The 25070-nt window shown below is 40.2% G+C and overlaps 1 protein-coding gene and 1 long non-coding RNA gene across 3 annotated transcripts; both read right to left on the reverse strand.

Annotated features, from left to right (window-relative positions):
- Window positions 1–4623: 4623 nt before the first annotated feature.
- On the reverse strand, window positions 4624–23250 carry LOC131229828 (mitogen-activated protein kinase kinase kinase 5-like). The gene is made up of 11 exons (XM_058225867.1): window positions 22663–23250; window positions 16871–17509; window positions 16691–16778; window positions 8354–8416; window positions 8085–8248; window positions 7441–7516; window positions 6768–6827; window positions 6574–6693; window positions 5912–6124; window positions 5509–5594; window positions 4624–5375 (listed from the first exon to the last, which is right to left on the reverse strand). The coding sequence occupies exons 1-11, from the start codon at window positions 23025–23027 to the stop codon at window positions 5093–5095; spliced, it is 2157 nt and encodes a 718-aa protein (XP_058081850.1). The 5' UTR covers window positions 23028–23250; the 3' UTR covers window positions 4624–5092.
- On the reverse strand, window positions 17537–22655 carry LOC131229829 (uncharacterized). Of its 2 annotated transcripts, none has more exons than XR_009163607.1 (3): window positions 21343–22655; window positions 20336–21225; window positions 17537–18577 (listed from the first exon to the last, which is right to left on the reverse strand). It is a non-coding gene; the product is annotated as an uncharacterized LOC131229829 (long non-coding RNA). The 2 variants fall into 2 exon arrangements; XR_009163608.1 differs by having other exon boundaries at window positions 17538–18577; window positions 20336–21191.
- Window positions 23251–25070: the final 1820 nt, after the last annotated feature.

Genomic DNA, 25070 nt, shown 5'->3' on the forward strand with positions numbered 1-25070 from the left:
GCTCAATTCTCATGAAATTCTGAAATTCAGAGATAAAACTACTAATTTGGATGAGTCCATGTATGTTTCTTTAAAGAGCAAACTTTGATATTCAGAAATAGCAAACATGGCTATGGTTAACCTAAACCATCCGAATCGTGGAGTCCCCTTTAGATCCATCGCAAATTGAATTTTGGAGTGATATGATTTCCTAATGAGCTGATTGGTGGACGTTTAATCAACAGCCCAAAATGAAAGATGTTCAAAATTCAACAAACAAATGCTTATTATGTCAGAGTTTAGAATTGTTGATCAAATCTGAATTTGGATAGCAAAGTGTCTGAAGTGGGTCCCACTATTTGGATGTTTTACTATGAGTTTATGTATGCATGCCACCCATCTGATTTGTGTGTTCTTGGATCAGATGCATACACAACGGCGGGCCCTACGTATTTTTATGCTTCTTATGTTTTCCTTGGTTATTAGCATCAAAGCTTTCAAACAACAGGTCATCTGTACTCAGGCTGCAATTGGGTTGGCCTTACTGGAGATGGATAATGGACCAAAAGACTTGCCCTTGGGACAATCCCAGCCATCCAATAGCGGGACCCTCTGGGGTGGCCTACCTATAGAAAGTTGGTTTTTGCCAAGTGAGTGTAACTAACTTTACAATGAGGTGTATGTGATACAATATCTCCCACCGTGTAATGACTGATGGTGGGAACATAGTGAGCATTTTATACAGAGACAGACTCTGTTTCAACATTGAGATCAGGAGATCGAGTGCCCCATGTGGTGAGGGTGTTAAGAGAGAGGAAAGAAGAAGAAGAAGAGACGGAGTGCCCTTGTGGTGTGGGTGTTGAGATTAAAAATAAAATAAAATCACGGGACAGTGTTCTTAACCAATCCTCAAAGCGAGGCCATAAATAAACCGAATGGGCAGGACCTTCCAATAGCACAGTTCTATAAAGGGGGCCTCTAGGCAGGACCCACCAACTGAAAGGTTCAGATTAACCAATTGTAGCTGTCAAATCAAATTATAAGCCATGACAGCACCTGTAACTCAAAATAAACGGTCCAGATAAGAAGGCATGGCAATTGTTGAGGTGGAAACCTGTAACTCAAAATAAACTGTCCAGATAATCGCACCCACATAAAATGGTTTATAAAATAAAACCTCTAGTCCAACTGGTTGGACCACAAGTTATGGTCCACCAGCAAATAGCTTCTAACATGTTAAGTGTATGTAAGATATAACATCTAACCTTCAAATGGGCCATGAGGCTCATCTATGAATTTTTATTTTTTATTTTTTTATTTTTTATTTTTAAAAAACAGCCCTATCTAGTCAGCAAATGGGCCACACCATTAGAAAACAATGTCTAGCCATGGATAAATAGGAAAATACAAATGGGCCCCACTTGATGAGTGAATATGGCTCATTTTTGCACAACGCGATCGTCATGGAAGGGCTAATCCATATATGGAATGGATGTCGCCTGCAATTAATAGGTTGGAAGAACAACTTAGCTAGTTTTTTTTTTTTTTTCAAAGAAGAAAAAGACTCGGTCCTCCTTTTGAGTCTACCCAACTTGGCTGGATATCAAGACGAATCAAGTTTTGAGTTTTTAAACTAAGGCCATGATGGCCCACTACGAGAATGGTCTAGATTCTACTTTGTATTTTAGTTTGATTATATAATAATGGTCTTAATGAGCACCTGCCTCACCTTGTTTTAATGGTTGCTGAAAGCAACTCGTCAAAGCCATTCCAGGATCGAGGCTAGGTACTCTCTCTCTCAAACTTCTCTTAGACGAGGTATTTCAAAATGCCTCTCTTTGCATCATTTTACACAAATAACGTTCCATTTTAATGGCTATTACTTTGAACAGTTAAAAATGGCCAACGAGTCAAATTCAATGGTTAGGATATGCTCAATTAATATGTTTTTTTAGTATATTCTCTGTCGATGGTGGGGCCCACAAATGGCACGGTCCAAGTTGTCACAAGTAGAAGATGGTTAACTACGTATATAAAAAATAAAATAAAATAATAATAATAATAAAGTGGTCAACTAGTGATTGTGTAACAAAAAAAGAAATTTACATTTTTAATTGAAAGAATAGACGGTTCAAATTGATTATTAATCATCCCACATGTCAATTAAATATTTTAGGTACATGAACAAAAACCTTATCTAACTAATATTTCCTATCTAAAATAGGCTCCATCATTTGGATGCATTAAATGGACTTAGATATGCCAAGTGTACAATTCCTAAGCACGTGAGTATCATCTATCACACATACCAGAGCATTCAATGCCTCCTTTTGGAGTTACTTACAAACAGTGATTTAAGCTTGCTATTGTTCTGATTTTTATTTTATTTTTTAGAATTTTACAGCAATATTGGACGGATTGGATGTCAGACGTACCTCATGAGCCCTACGATTCTCGACTTTATCATTTAAAGAAAATAAAATGGAATTCTTATTATTTCACCCTAAAAAGATTTTAATTTTATATATATATATATATATATATATATATATATATATATATATATATATATATAAGTTTCTACTCTTGGGGAAGGAAGCTAGAGGGACAGTGACGCGGTTGGGCCAGTGACCCAACACCAGCCAGCTAGCTGGTTTCAAAGATCTATGGGCCCCTCCGTGATGTATGTGTTTTATCCACGCCGTCCATCCAATTTTCCATCTCATTTTAGTACTTGATACGAAAAATGAGGTAGTTCCAAATCTCAGGTGGATCACGCCACAGGAAACAGTGAGGATTGAATGCGCTTACCGTTGAAAGCTTTTTGGTTGCCACAGAAGTTTTGGATCGAGCTGATATTCTTGTTTTCCCTTCATCATCCAAGTCTGTGTGACCTTATCAACAGGTTGGAAGGAAAATAAACAGCAAGTTTTTAATTGCAGACTTTCAATTAACACTGTTTCTTGTAGTGTGGTCCACTTTTGAATTGGATCTGTCTCATTTTTTGGGCTATCTCCTAAAATAAGATGATAAAAATGAATGGATGGAATGGATTATATATATATATATATATATATATATATATATATATATATATATATATGGTGGGGCCCACAAATCTTTGACACAAGCTAGCTGGCACTAGCCAAACGGCGTCCGGAGGATGGAAGATGTTGATTACAAATATAATGATAGTACGTGAGATTGTAGAATGGGAATATGTTACATCTATCTATCCACAGCATACGTGGCACGGTCACAAGTCAATCAGGACCTTCCATTTACTTTAACTGTCGACAGGTGGGGGAACGTTTCAAAATAAACATCTAGTATATGATTTGAACCATCTGAACAGTGGCCTTCAGTGATACGTAGTAATCAATTTACTAATCCATTTATATTCATTATAAAACAAGTAAGAAGAGATGCATATAAATTGTGTAAATACTCTTTACTTTCTAAACATACACCATCTGTGGTATGGGCTCCAATTCACTACCCTCATAAGTCATAAGATGTGTCTACCATATATTTCCATTCGTAAGGCTGTACGGTATAATCCACTCTTTCCAGGAGTTCCAATAACCCAAGGTTCTGTGGAATCTAATCCGTCCATCGGTTTCTGTAGATCATTTTAGGTCGAATGCCCAAAAGCGAGGCAGATCCTAGATTCAAGTGGGGCATTCAACAGGAAAAAGTGGTGATGGAAAAGCCCACCATTGAAACCTTCATGCAGCTCACCGTCATGTTTACAGTTTATATGCCATCCAACCCGTTTATATGGTGGATTCCACCAGGATGACAGATGATCCAAAACTTCTGTAGCCTCGAAATGGTTTCAGTGGCGGGTGTTCACTACCCACAGTTTCTTGTGGCATGGCCCACTCGAATCTTGAGTCTCCCTCGTTTTTTTTTTTTTTTTTTTTTCCTTCTGGGAAGCAGATTGAGTATACTCTGTGGGACCCACCATGATTTATGTATTTTATCCACTCCATCCATCCATTTTACCAAATAATTTTAGGGCTTGAGCCCAAAAACGAAGCATATCCAAAGATCAAGGGGACCACATCACAGGAAACAGTACAGTGAGCATTGAACGTCTACCGTCAAAAATTTCTTGAGGGCCGCAGAAGTTTGGATCAAGCTGATATTTGTGTTTTCCCTTCATCCATGTCTTTGTGATCTTCTGAACGGGTAGGATGACAAATAAACATCACTGTAGGCCCATGATGGTTTCAACGGTGGAAATCATTATTCCCACTGTTTCCTGTGGTATGATCCACTTGAGCTTTGGATATACTTCAATTTTAGGCTCAACCCCTAAAATGAGCTGGCAAAACTGATGGATTACATGTAACCAGAATTGCATTCCGTCTCCAGACCAAAATTGCATAATGTGGCTGTTCATCTTCCACAAAAAAACAAAAAAAAACACACACACACACACATACCTCTTCGTCTTTTCACTCTCTTACATCGAATCGTGCAAGGTTCATTACTTCTTCTCACTTATTAGGCGGGCCACACACATTTACAGAAGAACAGTCCACTTAAATATCTTTATTAGTGAATTACTTGTAATGTAAATAATTTCCGCATGCATATCAAGATATCACCGTGGTAAAATCATGAAATTTGCCAAAATTATGAAAATCTCACAATATTATTGCAATAATTCATTTTCATTAGTTTTTCACAAGAATATCATTAGACAGGACCCAAAAAACCCACTTAATTTTGGGTCAGTTTGCATCCCTACATACATGATGAAGATACAGTACAGTTCACAATAATCCTGCGCTGAGCTTTCATTGATCGTGCACTACTTTCTGAAGCTCAAAACTAACAAACAGTAAACAACAACCTGGTAATCATACAGAGTTCTTTCTAAGCTCTAAACTAATAAATAGTATTAACAAACTGCTTCCAGAGAAAAAAGAAAGAGCATGGAATTGAGATGAATATTTCTCACAAAGCCTCCTTGCATATCGTCGTAGGATATGAACTAGGACTTAATCCACACAAGCCCCGGAGAAAGAGTTGCAATCTCTAACTTAGCCTTCCTGTAACTGGAGTAAGGATCCTATGTGTAACTGATGGTTTAAGTCTCCTTTTAAGTTTGAAATGGTAACATGCATTGATTTTTCTGTGGAAATCCAATCAAGCTGCGTCTGAAAAGATGTGGCACTTGTCTGACAGAGCTAGGTATTGGGTAACGATGATTGTCACGGGCACCCAAATGCTTTCCATTCAGGACATTTGGAGGACTGGGAAGATGCATCTGGCCATTTGAGTGAGGAGGAGAAAGATTTGGGAGGGCCTCAAGGGTAGACCGAGGAGAATGGCGTGAGGCTGCTGCAGGTTTGGAGGCTTCAGTATGAGATTGGCCAGTCTCACTGGAGAAAACAATAATACGCATGAAGCTGGATCCCAAAGTCAAATGAGAAGTTGAGAAATAGAATGCCACTTGAAAGAAATTTTATTATTATTTTTTTTTTTTCAAAAAAGAAAAAATGCGGAGAAACATACCCATTTGGTGACGGTTGTCCTTTGCTGGCTTGTGTGCCTGGAGAGATTTGCATCGAGCTAGTCCGATCGCTAGGGCTTTCTACATCCTGATAAAGCAACATGGGTGTTGGTATTATAAGAGGTATTTTGAAGCTGGCAGTTTAGGGGTGTATTCAGATGTAGTGCTGAATCATGGCTAGATGGAGTTCAAAGCTGACAAGGCAGGTCTGTTGTTAGGGCAACAAGGAAAAAACGAAGCCCACAATTCCCCCCTTATTCTTCCCTGAATTACAAGTGAGATATATACAAGAAGGTCATAAACATATCTCACTTGACATTTTATGCTAAGCCTAGTGCCTTGCCCACCTTGGTAACCAGGACATTCCAACATAACCTAACATAGACTGGAAAAAGCAAAACATACCATCAGTTTCATTCGTGAGATTGCCTGTATACAACTAGGGATTTCCAGATGGTGGGAGTTATTTACAAAAGGATGTTCAAGCAGCATGCTTGCCGATGGCCTGTCTGCTGGATTCCTTTGAAAGCAAAGCTGTAGGAAGTCCTTACCCTCGGCAGACAATGTTTCAGGTATGGGAGGGGTTTCATTCCTTAACACTTTAAACATTGCTGCTGCCTGCACCAATAGAAGAGATAATAAGTATTTGAGTCCAGGACATGATGAACAGCATCCAACTACTTAGGAGAAATGAAATGGCTACTCGTAACAATATGATCTCAAATCGTACTTCCCCATTAGCAAGTGTTGGGACTTGGGAGATTTTTTATGATCATCAGGTGGGTCCCACCATGTACGTATCATGACCCGAAGCAAAGATGGACCTCTCCTAGGGCAGTCACATGCAGAAAGAAATTGGCAGTTTAAAATAATTGACCAACAACCTACATTTTACACAACATGCAGCCCACCTGATGACAGGGACAGTTTGATTTTTCAAGCCGCATCACATAACCTTAGGGCCCACATGACAAACAGCCTCAATCTCTCACTGAGATAGGATAGCTTTGATTATCAAGATCCTACTCTCATGAGCAATATCAGAGGTCAACTACCTAATTGCTTACCCATTCAAGTTCAATCCAAGGAGGTTTTCCGGTAAACATCTCAATGATAGTGCAGCCCAAACTCCAAATGTCAACAGCAAGATCATAATCAGAATCCTTCTGCATCACAGCTTGCATGACCTGCAAGTAAGAGCACAATCATTGAGATGGAGAGCTACATCAGACTTTAAAATGAGGTGCAGATAAGTGAATACCTCCGGAGCCATCCAATATGGACTTCCCTTAAGCGAAAGTTCAGCAGCTTGTCCACTCAGCTAAATACCAACAGAAAATAATCAACTTGATGAAATTCATGTTTTAAAAAACAATGGTTTAAAAGAAATAGTTGTTCACCAAAAAGTTCATGTCTTTGCTCATAATATTTCACACCTAAAGAGTTTCCCATTGGAGTGTCCCAGCCTGTGGCCCCATTATCTCTCTTAAGTCCAACCTCTACTTATATAATGTTCTGTTCTATTATTTGCTTAAGCATATGTGTAGCTAGACTTCTTTCATTCATCATCTTCACTATAGCACTGTCCCAGTTAGATTTCTTTCAGTATATATGCGCAGATGCATAGACGTGTGTTTACCCATGGAGCATGTGCAGGAAAGCACTGTATTGTTTCTCTTCTTTCTTTTACGTATAACTTTCAACAAGAAAATTCATTAATCGGAAGAGAACATAAAATAACAAAAAGATGGAAGCTACCTGTCCCAAAACACAATCTTTTCTTTTGTGAATTTTAGGCGACTATTGTATATGAGCATAACAAATCAATGCTTAATCCGGGGGGGGGGGAGGGGGGAGGAAGAAGATAGAACTTCATGAAGTGTATCGACTGTTGGGTGCTTTCTATTCACAGAAATATCATACTCATTACTCACATGTTTTGCTGTCCCAAAGTCCGCAAGCTTAACAACACCAGCCGCATCGACAAGTAAATTTCCCCCTTTGATATCCCTATAAGACACAATTGTCAAATTTGGAGTACTGAAACCGATTCTTTAAATAAAAACTATAGTGTGAAAATTACCAAGTTCTGATAAAGCAAAATATACATCACAAGCTTTAGTGCAGCGTAGTTTGCCTTCTGATAAATTTATAATTTCTCTATCCAAGAACATAAAATTTTAGAAAGCATAACAATGCGATATTACGAACCATTATTAAATGCATAGGCATTGGAACTGCAAAAAAGGGCATCCTATGGTGTAGTTGTATAAACCTATTAATCATAATAATACGCAAAACTTCTATATGCAATGTTTCACTATGCATGGATGGCATACCAATATTTTTTTCATTTTGTACCAAGTAATTAATGTCACAAAAATATATATCTGAGAGGGAAGTGGTGACAAAGATTTATTTTGATTCAAGCACCAAATTATTAAGACAAAGTTCTCGGAGCTAAAAAAAGAAGAGATGCAACAAAAGATTTTCTACTAAAATAGCTTGAACTACTTATTGTCTAGTTAGATAGACAATCATATATGTAAGACTAAAAAATGAAAAGATATAAAAGCACCTGTGAATTGTCTTTGTGCTGTGCAAGTAAGCCAATCCAGAAAGAATATGACGTGTGAAATTGCGAACAACGGACTCTGTCATAGCACCACAATTATCACGGATATATTTACTAATTGAACCAGGATGAACATACTCTAAATATATGTAGAAGTGGTCGTCAACCTGCATATATAAACAATGAAATTTGGATTAATTTCCTTAGCTAGGTGGACAAGCAAGCAGCACCCAAGCGTACGCAATAAACAAGCAAATGAAGAAAGAGCTTACAATTTCACTTCCATAGTATTGCACAATATTTTGATGTTTTAATTGGCTAAGAACTTTTATTTCCTGCAACAAAATGGAGCATTGATAAGTGCAAACCCAACTCAAACACATTGAAGCATATCTAACTAAAATGTACAAAGGAGCATAGTAGGACTGCATACCCTAGAAGTAGATGTTTGAATCAAAATCAGTAATAAATGTTAAAAAAACAAGTGTGCTGAAGCACAATTCAAAGCAGGAGTGGCATCTGGTTATTAGGATGCTTCCATTCAATAACCCGGGAAAAAAAAGTTTATGTCACAGTATTTGTTGCCAAGTTTTCTTTTCGTCTTCTTTTTTTTTTTTTTTTTTCGCTTATTCCTCCGCACCCCCTCCTCTTAAAGTTGAGGGCCCACCTAATGGAAGTGATGGAGTCACCTTAACTGTGCAATATGTTTAGTGCAATGCTTCATGTTTAGCAATGCCCTCTATCCTTTCTTTCCAGGATTCTTATTAGGTCAAACCATGCCTTGAAATAGTGCAGAAAGATTGAGAAGGATGTTGCCCGTAGAATTAGAGCTGGGTGGATGAAGTGGAGATGTGCATCCGGAGTTCTATGTGATTTGCCAGAGGCCAATCAAACTGAAGGGGAAATTTTATAAGATGCTATAAGACCAGCCATGCTTTATGAGATAGAATGATGGGCAGTTAAGGAATAACATGTTCATAGGATGACTGTAGCTGAAATGAGGATGTTGAGATGGATGAGTGGCAGGATGAGGAAGTATAGAATTAGAAGTAAATGAATTCGTGGAAACTTAGAAGTAGCACCGGCAGATAATAAGATGAGAGAAATAAGACTTAGATGATTTAGACGTGCAAAGGAGACCCAGAAGTGCACCAACTAGATGTGAGTTGGTTCAAGTTGAAGGCTCTAAACGGACAAGGGGAAGGCCCAAAAGGAGATGGGTGGAGATTGTAAGTAAAGACTTGATGACCTATTGTCCTATGGTTAAATTAAAGTCATGATCCTTGAAAGAGTGGAAGGGTGGAACAGGATTCGTGTAGCTGAACCCAGTTAGTTGGGATAAGGCTTAGATGACAATGCCCAAGCCTCAAAATGGAGAACTGCAGAAAACGGGTAGAAGTTGCATTTATACATGCAGAATTTTGCTTTAAGATTGGACCATATAGATTATAGAATGCAACCCAAGTCCCAAACACAATCAACTACCTTCTGATGACATTGGGGAGATCTAGTGACGAGAGTGCAACCCAAACAGGTCCAAATATTCAGAGAGGAAATGAATGGTTTCATTACATCGTGATGAGAAATGGGTCCATGTCCTCATCATTAACTGTTGGATGCTTTCTGCATGTAGAGAACTACATCCAAGGTATTTCACAACGGCAACGGTGGCCATAATGGCCACCACCGTTACCTTTACGATACAGGGTGTAATGGCCATTATGGGGCCATTATGGTCTCTCTTTCTTTCTTTCTTTTTTTTGGAAAAAACCCGTCTTAGACACATAATGGATCGTTATGGGGCCGTTACGACCTTTAAGAGTGGCGTAATAAGCCATTATGGGCCTGTAATGGGCTTTACAGGTCATTTTTTCCGTAACAGCCATTACAGTCTTTACGACCTTGTAACGTGTAATAGTTGCCACCATTACCTTTATGTAATGGCCTTTATGCCATTATGAATCCGTAACGGCTTTTATGGCACACCATGACTATATCAGTAAAGAGACTGCCATTCAGAACATTGAATTGTTCTGGACATCGGCGGTGGCAATTTGACTGCAGATTCCAGCAAAGGGGCTTTTTAGGCATGATGATTGTGGGGTCTCAATCAATTACTTCGACCTGAACCTCAATCACTTTCCTTAATTCAAGACTTTTGCTTGGTTACTTAATGATAGGAGTAGTTGAGTAATTTTACTTTTCATTGGGGCTTTAGTTAGCAAATCCATATAAAAGAGGGGATGTGTGGCTGTTGGACTCTTTTTTCTGCTCTTTGAAACCAAACTTTATGGAGGATATCTTTTCTTAGGTTTGAGATGTGGCCTTAATGCAGGGGCATTTTCACACTGGGCTCGAGTGGGGTCGCCTGTTGGATGCAGGGGCACACTCGGGGTGGGTGACCCATGCGATTTGGGGCCCACGGGGGAGGTCTCGTGTTCGAGACTCCTTACCAGGGGTGATTAATGCGCATTTCACACCGGGCTCGAGTGGGGTAGCCCGTGGGATGCGGGGACACACTCGAGGTGGGTGGCCCATGTGATTTGGGGCCCACGAAGGGGGTTCTGCCGAGGTCCTAACCCATGAGATGTGGGGCCTGGGCTATGAGATAAAGGGATTAATTTGCCATACTCTAACAGTTCGAGCTTTTAGAGCAAGTGGTTAATTGTCCTGCATCAAATTGGTATCAGAGCGGGAGGCCTCGGGTTCGAGACTCCTCACCGGGGGTGATTAATGCAGGGGCATTTTCACACTGGGCTCGAGTGGGGTCGCCTGTTGGATGCAGGGGCACACTCGGGGTGGGTGACCCATGCGATTTGGGGCCCACGGGGGAGGTCTCGTGTTCGAGACTCCTTACCAGGGGTGATTAATGCGCATTTCACACCGGGCTCGAGTGGGGTAACCCGTGGGATGCAGGGACACTCGAGGTGGGCGGCCCATGTGATTTAGGGCCCACGAAGGGGGTTCGGCCGAGGTCCTAACCCATGAGATGTGGGGCCTGGGCTATGAGATAAAGGGATTAATTTGCCATACTCTAACAGTTCGAGCTTGTAGAGCAAGTGGTTAATTGTCCTGCATCAGGCCTACCCTTTCTTTACTTGGTTCTTATTGAGATTAATGCTTCTAAAATTGATTTATCAGATTTTATTATGCTTTTCTTTTAATACAAGATATTTGAGATCCTATCTTGATCTTTGTATGTTTATTTGTTCATTTGTTTTTTATGGATCTTGAACTGTGGTCAGTTTACCCATATTTATTGATTGGAATATAATTTGGCAAACAGATGGTCCATTTAAAGAGTGCACTGCCCGTAGTACAACACAGGCAGATTTACTTATGCAGACATGATGGGACATCACGCGCACTCACGCCGCCCCCCCTACGCACGTACGTACGTAGAAGGAGGACCCCACCATCGATCTGGCTCGATAACGACGTCCAGGGAGGGCCTCCTAGCTAGAAGTCAAGTTTTTGTTCAGAAAAGTAGCCCGATAGTCAAGAAAAGCCCACCATGGGATCTCATGATCGTGGCCCACTCATCGGATTGGTTATATTTTAGGGTTTGCTTATTGTTATTATTTAGAACATCATGAACGCTTTAGATTTCCTTATTTGGTTTTTATTTTAGTTTACTTCATCGCCAAGTAATAGGTGTCACACATGGTGCGAGTTTTTGGGTATAGGGTTCTCCCTATAAATAGGCACCCCTTGTAGTTCTTTTTATTCATTGAAGTTAATAAAAAATTCCTGCTTTATTTTTCTGCTCTCTTCGTGAGTTGTGGAAGAATTCAAAAGTGGGTGCGAAGCCCTCCCTTTTCGAAGGGCTAACTACCGTGGTGCGAAGCCACATCGATCCCAATTCACTCCCATCTTCCATCATTTTTTTTCCATCTTCCCCCACCATCCGTACTTCGAATTTGTCATTTTGTTGCATCAGATTTCTTCATCACAGCAGGTTTCCAGATTTCGGCCCGCAGGTGAGCTGAAACTTCGGCGGAGCACCACGCACAAACCATACATCGAATCGAGCTGAGATTTGGGAGTTTTGGAGTCCATCCCTGTCCGACCAGGGCCAAGGTGACCTTTTTCTGAATAGTGGGCCCCACACACGTGCGGCCGGGATCACACGCATGTCCGTCTGGGCCATTGTTGTTGTCCACACGCGGAATCATCTTTTGGCTCAGGTTTTTATCCTCTTTTATCCTTTCATAGCCGTTTTTCATGAATCCTAACTCTAGATTACATGATCCCTAATTGATTTGTCCATTTTTATCACATTAGGGTTCCTTGAATTGAAATTAGGGAATTCCTTAGATTAGGGACTGAGTTTTATGCATGAGTAGTTGATTTTATTTCTCTTCGACATCGTTTGGTTTATAATTTTTATTGGTCCAGTCCTAGCCTGTGTCGGCTTGGACCCGCATAAATTTCCCTTTTTAATTGAATGTTTGGATTTTCATGTGGGACGTGGAATTTGTGTTATTGTTTCTGAATTGGTAGGATCTAAGCCTGAAATCTTGCATATCATATTTAATTTTCCATGTCCTGCATTAAATTTGGTATCGGAGCCTAGGGTTCTTGTAGGGGAATTCATTACATGTTTAGGGTTTGGTTGTTTATGTCCATTACGCATCAATTCTCATCATATATGGCTGTTAAGAGGTCCATAAACCCTGAAATAAGCTGCTGAAATTTTCTGTTATCCCCTTATTTGAATTATTTTAGAAATTAACTTAGTTTTCTATTTCTAGGTTTAGAAACTTTCCTTTTTTGTTTTTTTTATAAACTAATTTTTTAGAAACTTTCTTAATCTGTTTTTAAAAACTAATTTCCTTTCCTTTTTCTTTTTTAAAAACTAATTTACTTTCCTTTTTCTTTTTTAGAAACTAACTTACTTTCTATTTTTAGCAACTTTCCTTTTTTCTTTTTCTTTAGAAACTAGGTTGTTTTTTTTAGAAACTTTTCTAATTTTTTTTTTTTGGAAGCTTTCCTAATTTGTTTCTTTAGAAACTTTCCTTTTACGTTTTTTAGAAACTAGGTCGATTCTTTAAAATTAAAAAAAAAAAAAAAAAAACTCTTATATTTTGACAACTATATTGCTGAATTTTGGTTGGCACCCTACACTAAACATGGAACAATTGCAAGAGTCACTAAACAAGTTGTCCCAAAAGTTAGAGTTTATGATTAAGCACTTGGAAATGGACTAATGCTTTGAGCAGCTTGATAAACGCATCGCCCGATTAAAGACCATCGCAAGGACAAACCCCACCATTGGGGTAGATGTCCAATCTCAGGCAGGTGGCCTGAAGGATAGACTAATGAATGGAGTTGGCCAAAGAATCAATTATGGGCATGCACCCGTGTAGCCACCCCATGAGGGACATCAAGACCACTATTTTGAGGGGTACAACATGTTCAGCCTTGTGACTGGAGAGAGTGCCCCAGATGTTAGTATAGACTTACCCACTGAGGTCATTCCGGTAGTGGATGAGTTTCGTGATGTTTGTCCTAATGATCTACTGGATGAGTCCCCTAGGAGGGATATAGAGCACACCAGAACATGGAACACCGTAATACCTACAACCGAGTTTACGTTGAATAATTTTGTCGATACGTCCACAGGTTAAGTCCTCATAAAGTCGTTACTGATTATAAACCTAGGAAACTTATGGAGCTTGTCCCTATGTCACTGTCCCATAGCCGTCAAAGTCTGCAGAGTCTTTTGTGCATCACATTCATTCATGGCATCAAGAAATCAGGCAGAAGATCATGACTAATAATGAACATTGCACATTTTCTACAGACCAGTATAAATGTTTCAAAGGATTCAATATTGAGGACTCTGTGATGGTCTGCATCAGGCCCGAGCGGTATCCTTCGAGGGCCGTTCGTACGTTACAAACGTGTAACGCTAGACTCGTCAAAATTATAAAACGAAACGGTCTCAATGTGTATGAGGTAGATCTTCCACCTTCCATGGGAATTAGTTTCACATCCGATGTGGAGGATTTAGTTACTTTTCAAGGGACCACTGATACTTTATCCGGCCCTTCGCCCACCCATCCTGATTCCCCATATTTATCCCTTGAACCATGGCCCCTTCCCAACCCATTTTCTCAGCCTCTACCTCCCATATCTACTTTTCCTAACCTTTCTTCTCAGCCTCTACCTCCCATACCTACTCTTCCCGACCCATTTTTTCAGTCTCTACGTCCCATACCTACCCGTTCCGACCCATTTTCTTAGCCTCTACCTCCCAAATCTACCCTTCCCAACCCATTTTTTCAGCCTCTACGTCCCATACCTACTCGTCCCGACCCATGTTCCCAACCTCTACCTCCCATACCTACCCGTCCCGACCCATCTTCCCAGCCTCTACCTCCCATACCTATTCTTCCCGACACATTTTTCCAGCCTATCTCCCATACCTAACCTTCACACACCCAAAAAGGAAATAGAGAATATCCTGGACCATAAGATAGTTTCAACATCGGACGACGGGTTTCAGAAGTACGTGGTTAAATGGAAGTCACGCCCAGCTTCAGACAGCACGTGGCTCACTGAGGAGGAGCTTCAGAGACTTGATCCTGACATCCTGGAGCGGTTCAGGAGTTTTATTTCGCCAGTGGCAAAATCTTTGCAGCCGGGGAGAATTGATGGGGACATTACGCGCACGCGGGCACTCACGCCGCCCCCCCTACGCACGTATGTACATAGGAGGACCCCACCATCGATCTGGCTCAATGACGACATCCAAGAAGGGCCTCCTAGGTAGAAGTCAAGTTTTGGTTCAAAAAAGTGGCCCGATAGTCAAGAAAAGCCCACCATGGGATCTCATGATCGTGGCCCACTCGTCGAATTGGTTTTATATTTTAGGTTTTGCTTATTGTTATTATTTAAAACATCGTGAACACTTTAGATTTTCTTGTTTGGTTTTTATTTTAGTTTACTTCATCGCCAAGTAATAGGTGTCGCACATGGTGCGAGTTTCTGGGTATAGGGTTCTCCCTATAAATAGGCACTCCTTGTAGTTCTTTTCATTCATTGAAGTTAATAAAAAATTCCTGCTTTATTTTTCTGCTCTCTTCGTGAGTTGTGGAAGAATTCAAAAGTGGGTGCGAAGCCCTCCCTTTTCGAATGGCTAACTACCGTGGTGCGAAGCCACATCGATCCTAATTCACCCCCATCTTTCATCATCTTTTTTTCCATCTTCCCCCACCATCCGTACTTCGAATTTGTCCTTTTGTTGCATCAGATTTCTTCATTACAGCAGGTTTCCAGATTTCGGCCCACAGGCGAGCTGAAACTTCGGCGGAGCACCACGCACAAACCGTACATCAGATCGAGCTGAGATTTGGGGGTTTTGCAGTCCATCCCTGGCCGACTAGGGCCAAGGTGGCCTTTTTCTGAATAGTGTGGGCCTCACACACGTGCGGCCGGGATCACACGCACGTCCGTCTAGGCCATTGTTGTTGTCCACACGCAGGATCATCTTTTGGCTTAAGTTTTTATCCTCTCTTATCCTCTCATAGCCGTTTTTCATGAATCCTAACCCTAGATTACATGATCCCTAATTGATTTGCCCCTTTTTATCACCTTAGGGTTCCTTGAATTGAAATTAGGGAATCCCTTGGATTAGGGACTGATTTTTATGCATGAGTAGTTGATTTTATTTCCCTTTGACATTGTTTGGTTTATAATTTTTATTGGTCCAGTTGTAGCCTGTGTCGGCTTAGACCCGCATAGATTCCCCTTTTTAATTGAATGTTTGGATTTTCATGTGGGACGTGGAATTTGTGTGATTGTTTCTGAATTGGTAGGATCTAAGCCTGAAATCTTGCATATCATATTTAATTTTCCATGTCCTACATCAAGACAGCTAGACCCGAACAATGTGATTCATTTGTCAATCCCAGGCGCCCTTTATTGTCGCATTACATCAAATATGAAATCAAATAAAGATAACCAAAAGCAGGATATCAATACAAAATGTTCCAGTGTAAAGTGAACCAATCCTTGAAAGTTTTAATAATGCTGGAGGATTCATCTGATCTGGAACAAGAATGATCGCATGATCTATTCTGACAAAACATTATGCTGAAAGGAACCAAAGGGAGGCAGATCCAAGATTGCTAGTGAGACTGATTTATGTTTGGAATTATACGAGAAGGACATTTAGAGATCAGCCTTCGACATGGAAGAACCATGAGAAGCAAGAGGGGAGACACCAAAAGACAAATGCCTCACAAAGCTAAGATCCTGTCCCAGGAATTTATCCTCTTGTCAGCCCTCAGTTCAACTTTAGGTGCACTTGGGAAGATGACTTCACATGTGAAAACAATCGTGACAGAAACCAGATTTCGCAAAACTATTTCTGGACAGAAATCTCAAATTTCATGTTTTCATTAAGAAAAGGCTGTTTAGCATGTAAGGATTATTCTGTCATATCACGGTACTTTGGCCATATGTACTCCCATGAGAAATCAGCATGATAACATGACCTGAATGAATTTGAACAGCGGCCAAAAAAAAAAAAAACTTCAAAACCCAATAGGAAATACAGAATTATATGGTTTGGACTACGTATAAGAGATCTAGAGGATTACCTGCTCTAACTGCTTTATGCTTTCAGCACATTTAGCATCATCAGGAATTAGACTAACTTCTTTCATTGCACATGAGGCTCCAGTTTCCCTGTTGAAGGGAGGAATGTGTCACCGCTCAGTGCAGCAGAACATGCAACAAAGAAACAACAAAAAAGAAAATCACAAAGAATACATGCACACCTGTTGGTGGCAACATAAACCTTTCCAAACGTTCCACTTCCAATAAGCTTCCCTTTCTGCCACTGACTTGACATCGATGAGACCTCTGATCTCACTGCGGGTTGAGAAAAAAAACCTAACGATGTACGAGTCACAGCAGCCCTTGGAGGAAGGGGCAGTGGGTGCACGATAATAGTACGATTAACATCAGGCCATGAGGTAGAGCCATCTGACGATGTCTTTGAGTGCAATTGGGAAGCAGCTCCAGTTGGAGTACTAGATTTTGGGCCAGGACTTCTCGCTGCTGGGCTATGAAGTGGAGAATGTTCAGCACTCGCCACAAATTTATCTGGTGAAGTTTGAGCAGAGTAGCTAATATCCACAGCCGGGAGCTCTGGGGCACACCTAAACTGAAGCCCCTGTGGAACTATCTGGGCAGATGGAAAACAATCTCCAACACTTGATCTTCGAGGACTCAGTGTCGGACTTGAGAAACCACTACATGGAGTACTCTTAGCAGGAAAGCTCAGCCTGAAATTGTGCTGAATATTTTCACCAGAATTTGTATCTGTAAGAATCCTCTTACCACGACCTAAAATAGAACCAGCTGACGCTACATCAACATGCTCCACACACTTGTAGATGGTTTGGTGGGCCAACCTAGTGGAATCACAATATTTTCAGGAGCAGAAACACTATAAATCACTTGGCATTTATGCCCAGAACTACTCAAAAGAAAAGGAAAACCTTAAGAAGACACCATGCTAAGTGTAAATGCATTCCCATTACCTATCAATTGTTAGATAGTAACCCATTAAGTTGATATCAAACCATAAAAAACAACAAATACACCAGAAACTTTGTGGAAAGGTTAAATCACGACAGAACAACTTCAACTTTCAAAATATATACTCCTGAAACTCAAATTAGGTAAGTAGGTGTCACCAGGTTCTTTTGCTAAACTCATTAAAAAGGAAGATTACTAATGATGCTTAAAATAAATATTATTCATCGTCATCATCTAAGCCTTATTTCAACTAATTAGGATCAGCTACATGTATTCTGTTCTGCCATGCCACTCTATCAAGGACAATATTAATAATATTGGGTTCTGGTGTACCACATCGGTCCACACCGAAACCATTAGGTATCAGCCGATATGAGCAGATAAGCACATAACTGGTGAATAACTTTGATCTCCTGGCCAAGTGTGGTGGATTATATGCAGAAACGTACAAATTGCATGTTGCATACGAGTAATCCAAATTGAAGCATCCATGTTATGGGCCCTAGTTTAGATGTATCATAAAAGAACAATAATGCTTATTTGATTATCTGACTATTAGGTTGGTGGCCATTTGTTGGACACTTAAAAAATGAAAAAATATGGACAGTTAACAATGGAAAAAATAATCCAATAGTCCTATTTCAACAAAGTGTCCACAAATCAGAGGTTGGAACTGTTCAGCCAATCTGGTTTTGGGACTGAATAAGTTATAAGTGGGTTCCACAACTTAGCCAGTTTAATTTGAACTAATTTGTGCCTCATGTACAATTTCAGTCTCTCTGTATTGAGTGTCATAGTGGAGCAGAGCATCAAATAACTCCTCTTTCATTCTTTGTTAACTCCTCATGTACATCCCTCATTGCAGCACCCCCACTCATATGGTATTGGTAAACCACACAGTAGTGTGTTTTCAGGCCCACTGATGTTTGCGTGTGTAAGTGCTATGATGTATAAAGCACTCTTATTTTTCAAAATTTCAATGGGACAAAACAACTTATGATGTGGTTCACACAAGTGATGGAAAGTTCACCTTCAAGTGAATCAAGATGGAAAGTTCACCTTCAAGTGAATCAAGATGGAAAGTTTACCTTCAAGATCATCGTATGAAGTTGGAAAGTACAAGTTTAAGAACAAGACACGAAGATGGTTACTTCAAGTTCAATGTATTCAAGCTCTACTTCACTTTAAGTTCAAGATCAAGCTACAACTACAAGTTTACTTCAAGTAGAAGATCCACTGAACGCTACTGAAGATTCAAGTAGAAGTTTCAAGGTATATACTTCAATGTCCAATAATTTCAGGTATAATTGACCCTAGAGAGACCTTAGACTTACATTCTTTCATATGCTAAACATATATGGGTTTTTATACTTTGGTTAGGCTTTAGTTCGACTAGTCTAAGCCTTAGTTCGACTAGTCCAAGCTTTGATTCGACCAGTTAAGAGAAAGTTTCGACCAGTCCAAGATTTGAACTGAAAAACGGATTTTTTTCTGTTGGTTCCTCGACCAGTCGAGCGGGGTACTCGACCAGTCAAAGGGTGCTCGACTCGAAGTCCAGTAACCATTTCAAGGCACCCTTGACCAGTTGAAGGTTGTGCTCGACTGGTCGAATAGGGCCCTCGACCAGTCGAAGAACGGTTCTATCCGATCGCGCCCAAATTTTGAAATTTGGTTGATTATTCGACAAGTCGAATGAGACCTTAGACCAATCGAAGCAATAACTTTTTAGCCTATAAATAGAGGCCTTTTCTCACTCTAAAATTACTCATTCAAGCCACGAAAAGCCTTCACTTTGAGAGAGAAAAGTCCCCATCTTCTTCAAGCTATTGCACGGTATTTTAAATCCTTTTTAATATAGCTTTTTGTTTTTGTAATTCCTTGATCTCTTTTATGAATCTTATGTTATAAACGGAGTTTATACTCTTCTTTGTGGGATCTAAGGAATTCAAACAAGTATCCTAAGGTTTGAATTAATTTAAAATCAATTTAGAACCTAGAACCCTTGATTGTGTTATTGGACATTGATTCTACATCAAGTGAAGCGGTTCTACGAGCTACATCAAGTATCATCTTCAGAAGAAGATAAGTATTATTCTTTATTCATTTTTGGTTTATTTGAGATATCCAGGATATCTCATGTATTGGTTTTGACTGAAATAGCCAGAAAATCTCAATGTAGGGTTTTGATTGTGATAGCCCTTCTAAAATCACAACTGTATAGGTTTTAAGGTAAACCTAAGAAAACCTTGATTATTAGTGAACGTCAATATCACGTGGATTGTGATTATTGGGAGTAGAGTAGGTGTGGCTATTTGAGAACAGTTGGTGTACACACTGAACTACTATAACTCCTGGTGTTTTGTGGTGAATGTTGTATGTGATATATATGTGGTGAATGGTTGTAATACTTTTATGTATGTGTGGTGAATGCTTGTAATAAATAGCTTTCTTTCCTTTTCCTCTTATTTTAGTTTGTGATCTTGATCCTTACTAACTTCATGAAATCAGGTTGTCCTACCTAAAACCTTGGTTTTTGGTGTAAGGTCGTCCTATGAACACAGTTTGAATCAATTTCTCAATACTATTACAATTGAAATCTCTGATTAGTTCTGATTTATTTAATCTTTCAGTTATTTAATTTTTTAATTGGCATAGTCCTATTCTCCCCCTCCCCCCCGGATTGGTAGCTCGCTTCTTACATCGTGCATCAAGTGCATCCCACCATGAAGGGAAGCTCCAAAAAATCAGGCTGATCCAAAATCATGTGGCTGCACCATATGAAAAATGTAAAAATAAGACCAAACCTTTACATTCAACTGGTGTGGCCCACCTGTGTTTTGGATCAGCTTGAACTTACTTTTTTTTTTTTTGTGGGGATTCATCCATCCTAGTTAGCTACACCTTTTGAATGGGTTGGATTTCATATATACAGTTACACACCATACTGGGCCCCACACTACATATTTTATGTTCTATCGTGGGCGCTCCCCATTCATCCCTGTTTTGTAGCCCACCTGATTTATGGATTGGCATGATCTTTGGCTGAAGGCTAAACATGGTAAGACTAGGCCTGTCAATGAGCTGGGCCTGGGCTTGAGCCTGGATTTTGAACTAACCAGGCCAGGCCCATTCAATTTTGATTTTGCTGGGCCCAGCCCATTGCCAACCATAAGTGGGGTGAACCTTATAGTCACAGTGGATTTCAAATACACATAACTGTGGGCCTCACAAAACTACGACTAACTATCCATTGGTGAATCGCATGGTCAACTTGACTAGATTCACCTGACTCATCTGAGTCAGCTCAACACAGACGGCTCTGCAGCTATTGGGGTCAAGTCACCCCCTAATATCATGTACAAATGGGGTGTACCGCATCGTTAGACACTGATACTTGTACATATTGGGCAATACATACCTGTTCCAGGGGATTTTTAAAACATTTATTCATCTCTAGAAAATGCTCACAAACCGTTGATGCTCTTCAGTTGCTTACTTTGGAGCTGAGTTTGATTTCTCTCTTGGATGGAGAATGGGCAATGGCCAACCTTCCAGCTATAACGAAAGGTGGACAACTCTTATACTGTGGCTGAGAAAGAAACCCACATAAAAAAAGCCAAAAAAAGATAGAAAATAATAAGCTGTTCGTCACCACCAATGCCCTGATAAAAGCTTGTCTACCAAACATTTTGCTTCAAGCCCATACCTTCACATTCTATATGACCCTACCAACAACATTATTCTTTCAATGCTTTCCATTTATACCAGGAGGTCTCAGCAATCTAATTCCCAGAAAACGATCTCCAACTGCACCTCTGACCATGGAACACCTCAAGAAGTGTGTTCCCTACAGAGATGGGCAGTTTGGTCCAAAATCATGAATTCTGATGCAGGCAATCTCTTAAAGACAGCAGCAGGAACACGCCCGTGGAAAAATCGGGAGAAGCCCAGATACATGAAAGCATTCAGTAACACTGTAAGTTAAAAGAAGTCGAAACAGTGTAGAAATGTAGATAGGCTCTTGCTTGAGGTAGAAGAACCTGAACAGTTCTGATTAGTTTGATTAATGGTCCGTATGGTAGAGGAGTTCATAAAAAGCTTTCTATAAATTATATATGAACACAACTCACATTAGCACTCTTCTCCAATTTCCATGTAATTTACAAAGAGAAAACCAAGCAAAAACCCAATTGTCCACAATACATCATCATCCACACAGGATTCTCCTAAAAGAAGCATTTCTGCACCAGAACCACGAGCAGTATAGTTTATAATTTCTACTCCTACAAGAAATAGTGGGGAATAGGCCAGGCTCGCTCGTTGGTTTCAAGTCCTGGTGTAATGTGGGTCAGAGACAGGCTTGTACAAGAGGCCCGTGGGTTGGGTATGGAACCAGATTTGAAGCCCAATTGATAACAGGTTGGGCCCAGCTGCCTGAGCTTAGGTTTTACAAAATTTTATATGAGTATCAACATTTGCAAATCGGCTATGGTGAACCGCATCAGTCACCACCAATATCGGTCGTATCACCCCATGTTGCTCTGTATTGGGCTGTTTTGGGCCGATACAACCGTATCATTCATTGACAAATACCAGTATCAGATGATACGCCAAACCATGATAACGACTGATCCATGCCCGAAAATAGGTAGCCCTGAACCTGAGATTGAAGTCCGATAAGTAGATAGGCTGACCTGGGCCTGAGCCCAGGCTTTTCTAACAATTGGGCCAGCCCAGACCTGGCCTGTAACTGCTCATGAACTTGGGCAGAAATGCAAATTTCTCATTTCAAGTTTGCAAAATGCATTCCATCCAAACAGCCTTTTGTTCAAATTCAAATTAGAGCACTGTATGCACTCGTATGAATTTTATATAATCATCTTTTCAGAATTCTCTCCATTGCAGAAAAACACATAAGGAAAAAACCAAATTCATACGAGTTCTCAGTTCTATAACATCCAATTCATGCCAAATTACAAAAACAAAAAATGAAAAGGTAAGTAATTAACTAAAATAAATCCCTTACCTCCCGACCGCACCATCTCCGTTCGAGAAATCGACACCATCGACATCCTCCCTCTCTCCTCCGCTCGCCGCCTCCTTCGGAGATGGCAAAGGGCAGCACCCTGATTTCGTCGACAACGACAGCCCCGCCTCTCGCCTCCGGAGAACCGCAAAAAGCTCCGGAGACGGCACCGGCAGCGAATGGAAGTCCCGGGGGGTCCGGGGCCACGACGGGGCCGACTTGGAGCCTGACGAAACGGACGGCTGAGATTGAATGATGGGTGAGGACAAACCGACGATGTCCAGATCGGTAAGGTGCCGGAGCTTGCGCTGACGCGTCAAGCGCCGCTTGGATCGAGAATCTCGGCGGAAGAGCGTGAAATGCATTGCTGAGAAAACATGGTAAGTTCGGTCCTAACAGAGAGTAAAGAGGAGGAGAAACCCTAACCCTAGATTGGAAGTTTCCATTGAAGAAACCCTAACCCTAGTTCTCCTGAGGCCATGGAAGACGAAGACGATGACGAGAACGAGTACAAGTACTACACGAAGGCGACGACGATTTTTGGTCCATGGGTTTTTTTTGTTATTATTTATTTGGTTTTCTCGGGCGACGCGGTTTGAGATGGAAGATTGGGTATTTAAATATAAAAAGACCAAATATGCAATTTACATTCTGGTACCTTTTTAGAAAAGATTTACATAAAGCTACCTGCTCAATCCATGCAATTATCATTCCATCATCTTTTATTATTTTTCTTTGAAGGCCAATTGACTGTGTGTGCAAGTAAATGGGCTGGTTGCTTGCGTGAGCTCATTAAAATACTTATATAAAATCTACCATGACCAGTAAGTGTGTCCTGAGCCCAAAAATTATCATTGATGATTCTAGTCTACCATGTGATTAAAAAATAATGTACAAGGTAACTATTATCCTTTAAACTGTTTTTGATGGAGTAGATTTTATATAATCATCTTAATGAGTCATATAAAAAACAAGGGTGGACATTTTTTCTTGATATTTTCTTTTGTGTAACCCATAAATCCTAAGTCAGCTTGATTTGGCTAAATGAGGATGACATGTCTAAAAGTTCAAGTGGATTTGAATTTGATCAAGGCTCACCATAATGATCATATTAGATCCACTCTTGCCATTAGATATATAGTTCTATATTTGCTCAAATAAAAATAAAATAAAATAATACCAAATTCAATCGTGATTGAAATAAGTCGGCCTCATTAGAAGTAGTAGTTAAGAGAAGTTTCCACCCTTAGATTTTATAAAGCCCATTATGCTAATTATATGAAATTCATTTCAACCATTAAATTCTACACAACAACTTAAGTATGTGGTGTAAAAATCAAACCCATACATGATTTATGTCGGTCACATTAATAGAAACAATTTGAAAGTCAAGTGCCTTCCCTTAACATGGATGGAACTAATTTAGAGACCCTTAACATGGTAAGAAATGACCCACTTAATGATTTGGATGCTGCCTAAACATCACAACGGAGCTCACCTGAGCTATTAACCATTTCGCACGGCTGATACAATGGAAGGCAGTGAAATGAAAATTATATAGGTGAATGGTGCAGTTTTTTAGAACCTTTTTGAAAAGAGTACTAAAATGTAAATTTTATATTAATTGTCAAGTTTTTGGTAAACAAATTTACACGATTCTGTACCATACGATCCCGTTATGCGGTCGTTTCATCGTAGTCAACCAGCGTGTAGAGCTTTGACGTAGAAGAGTTGTTTGGTACTCTGGCAGTGTGACGGTTGATACGCATGCACTCAGAAAATTGTACACGTGCAACATATTAAAAAAATTGCGATGCCTACTATCTGTACTCCATTTTCTCAGAATCGGTTGGAATGAAGGATCCTAATTTCCGATTAATGGACATTTGCTTGTTAAGTTTGGACCGTTGATGCTTTATTTCATCATAACCGTTAATTATATATCTACCAATCGTTGATCTAAAATAGCTAGTCAGTGCATGTTTCGGTTTATGAACCATATGAATTAGCTCCACCATTTGGACCGTTAAAATTTGAGCTACAGTATCTCAAGTGTCCAATTCTCAGTGCATGTGTATCAACCATCACGTCATGCAGTGTATCAAAGTTTCTGCCCTTCGCCAAAAACCCACACGTGCCAAGTTGGCTCGCGTGTTATATATTCTCGCCTTGAGGTGGGCCCCAGACCTGTCTGAATATCGAAAGGAATACCTCATTTAAAGGGCTGCAAGTCGCGGTGACTGCCAACTGTCGGCAGTTGTTTCCACACGAAGAACTTTGATACTCTGGCAGAGTGTGATGATGATGCGCGGGCGCTTAAAAACTGTACGCGTCGAACATAAGCAATCCAATTAAGACGTCCAAATTATGGATCCAGTTAAGAAGTATCATGACTCAAGAAATTAGGC

The sequence above is a fragment of the Magnolia sinica genome, chromosome 16 (genome assembly GCF_029962835.1).
Source record: "Magnolia sinica isolate HGM2019 chromosome 16, MsV1, whole genome shotgun sequence".
Lineage (NCBI taxonomy): Eukaryota > Viridiplantae > Streptophyta > Magnoliopsida > Magnoliales > Magnoliaceae > Magnolia > Magnolia sinica.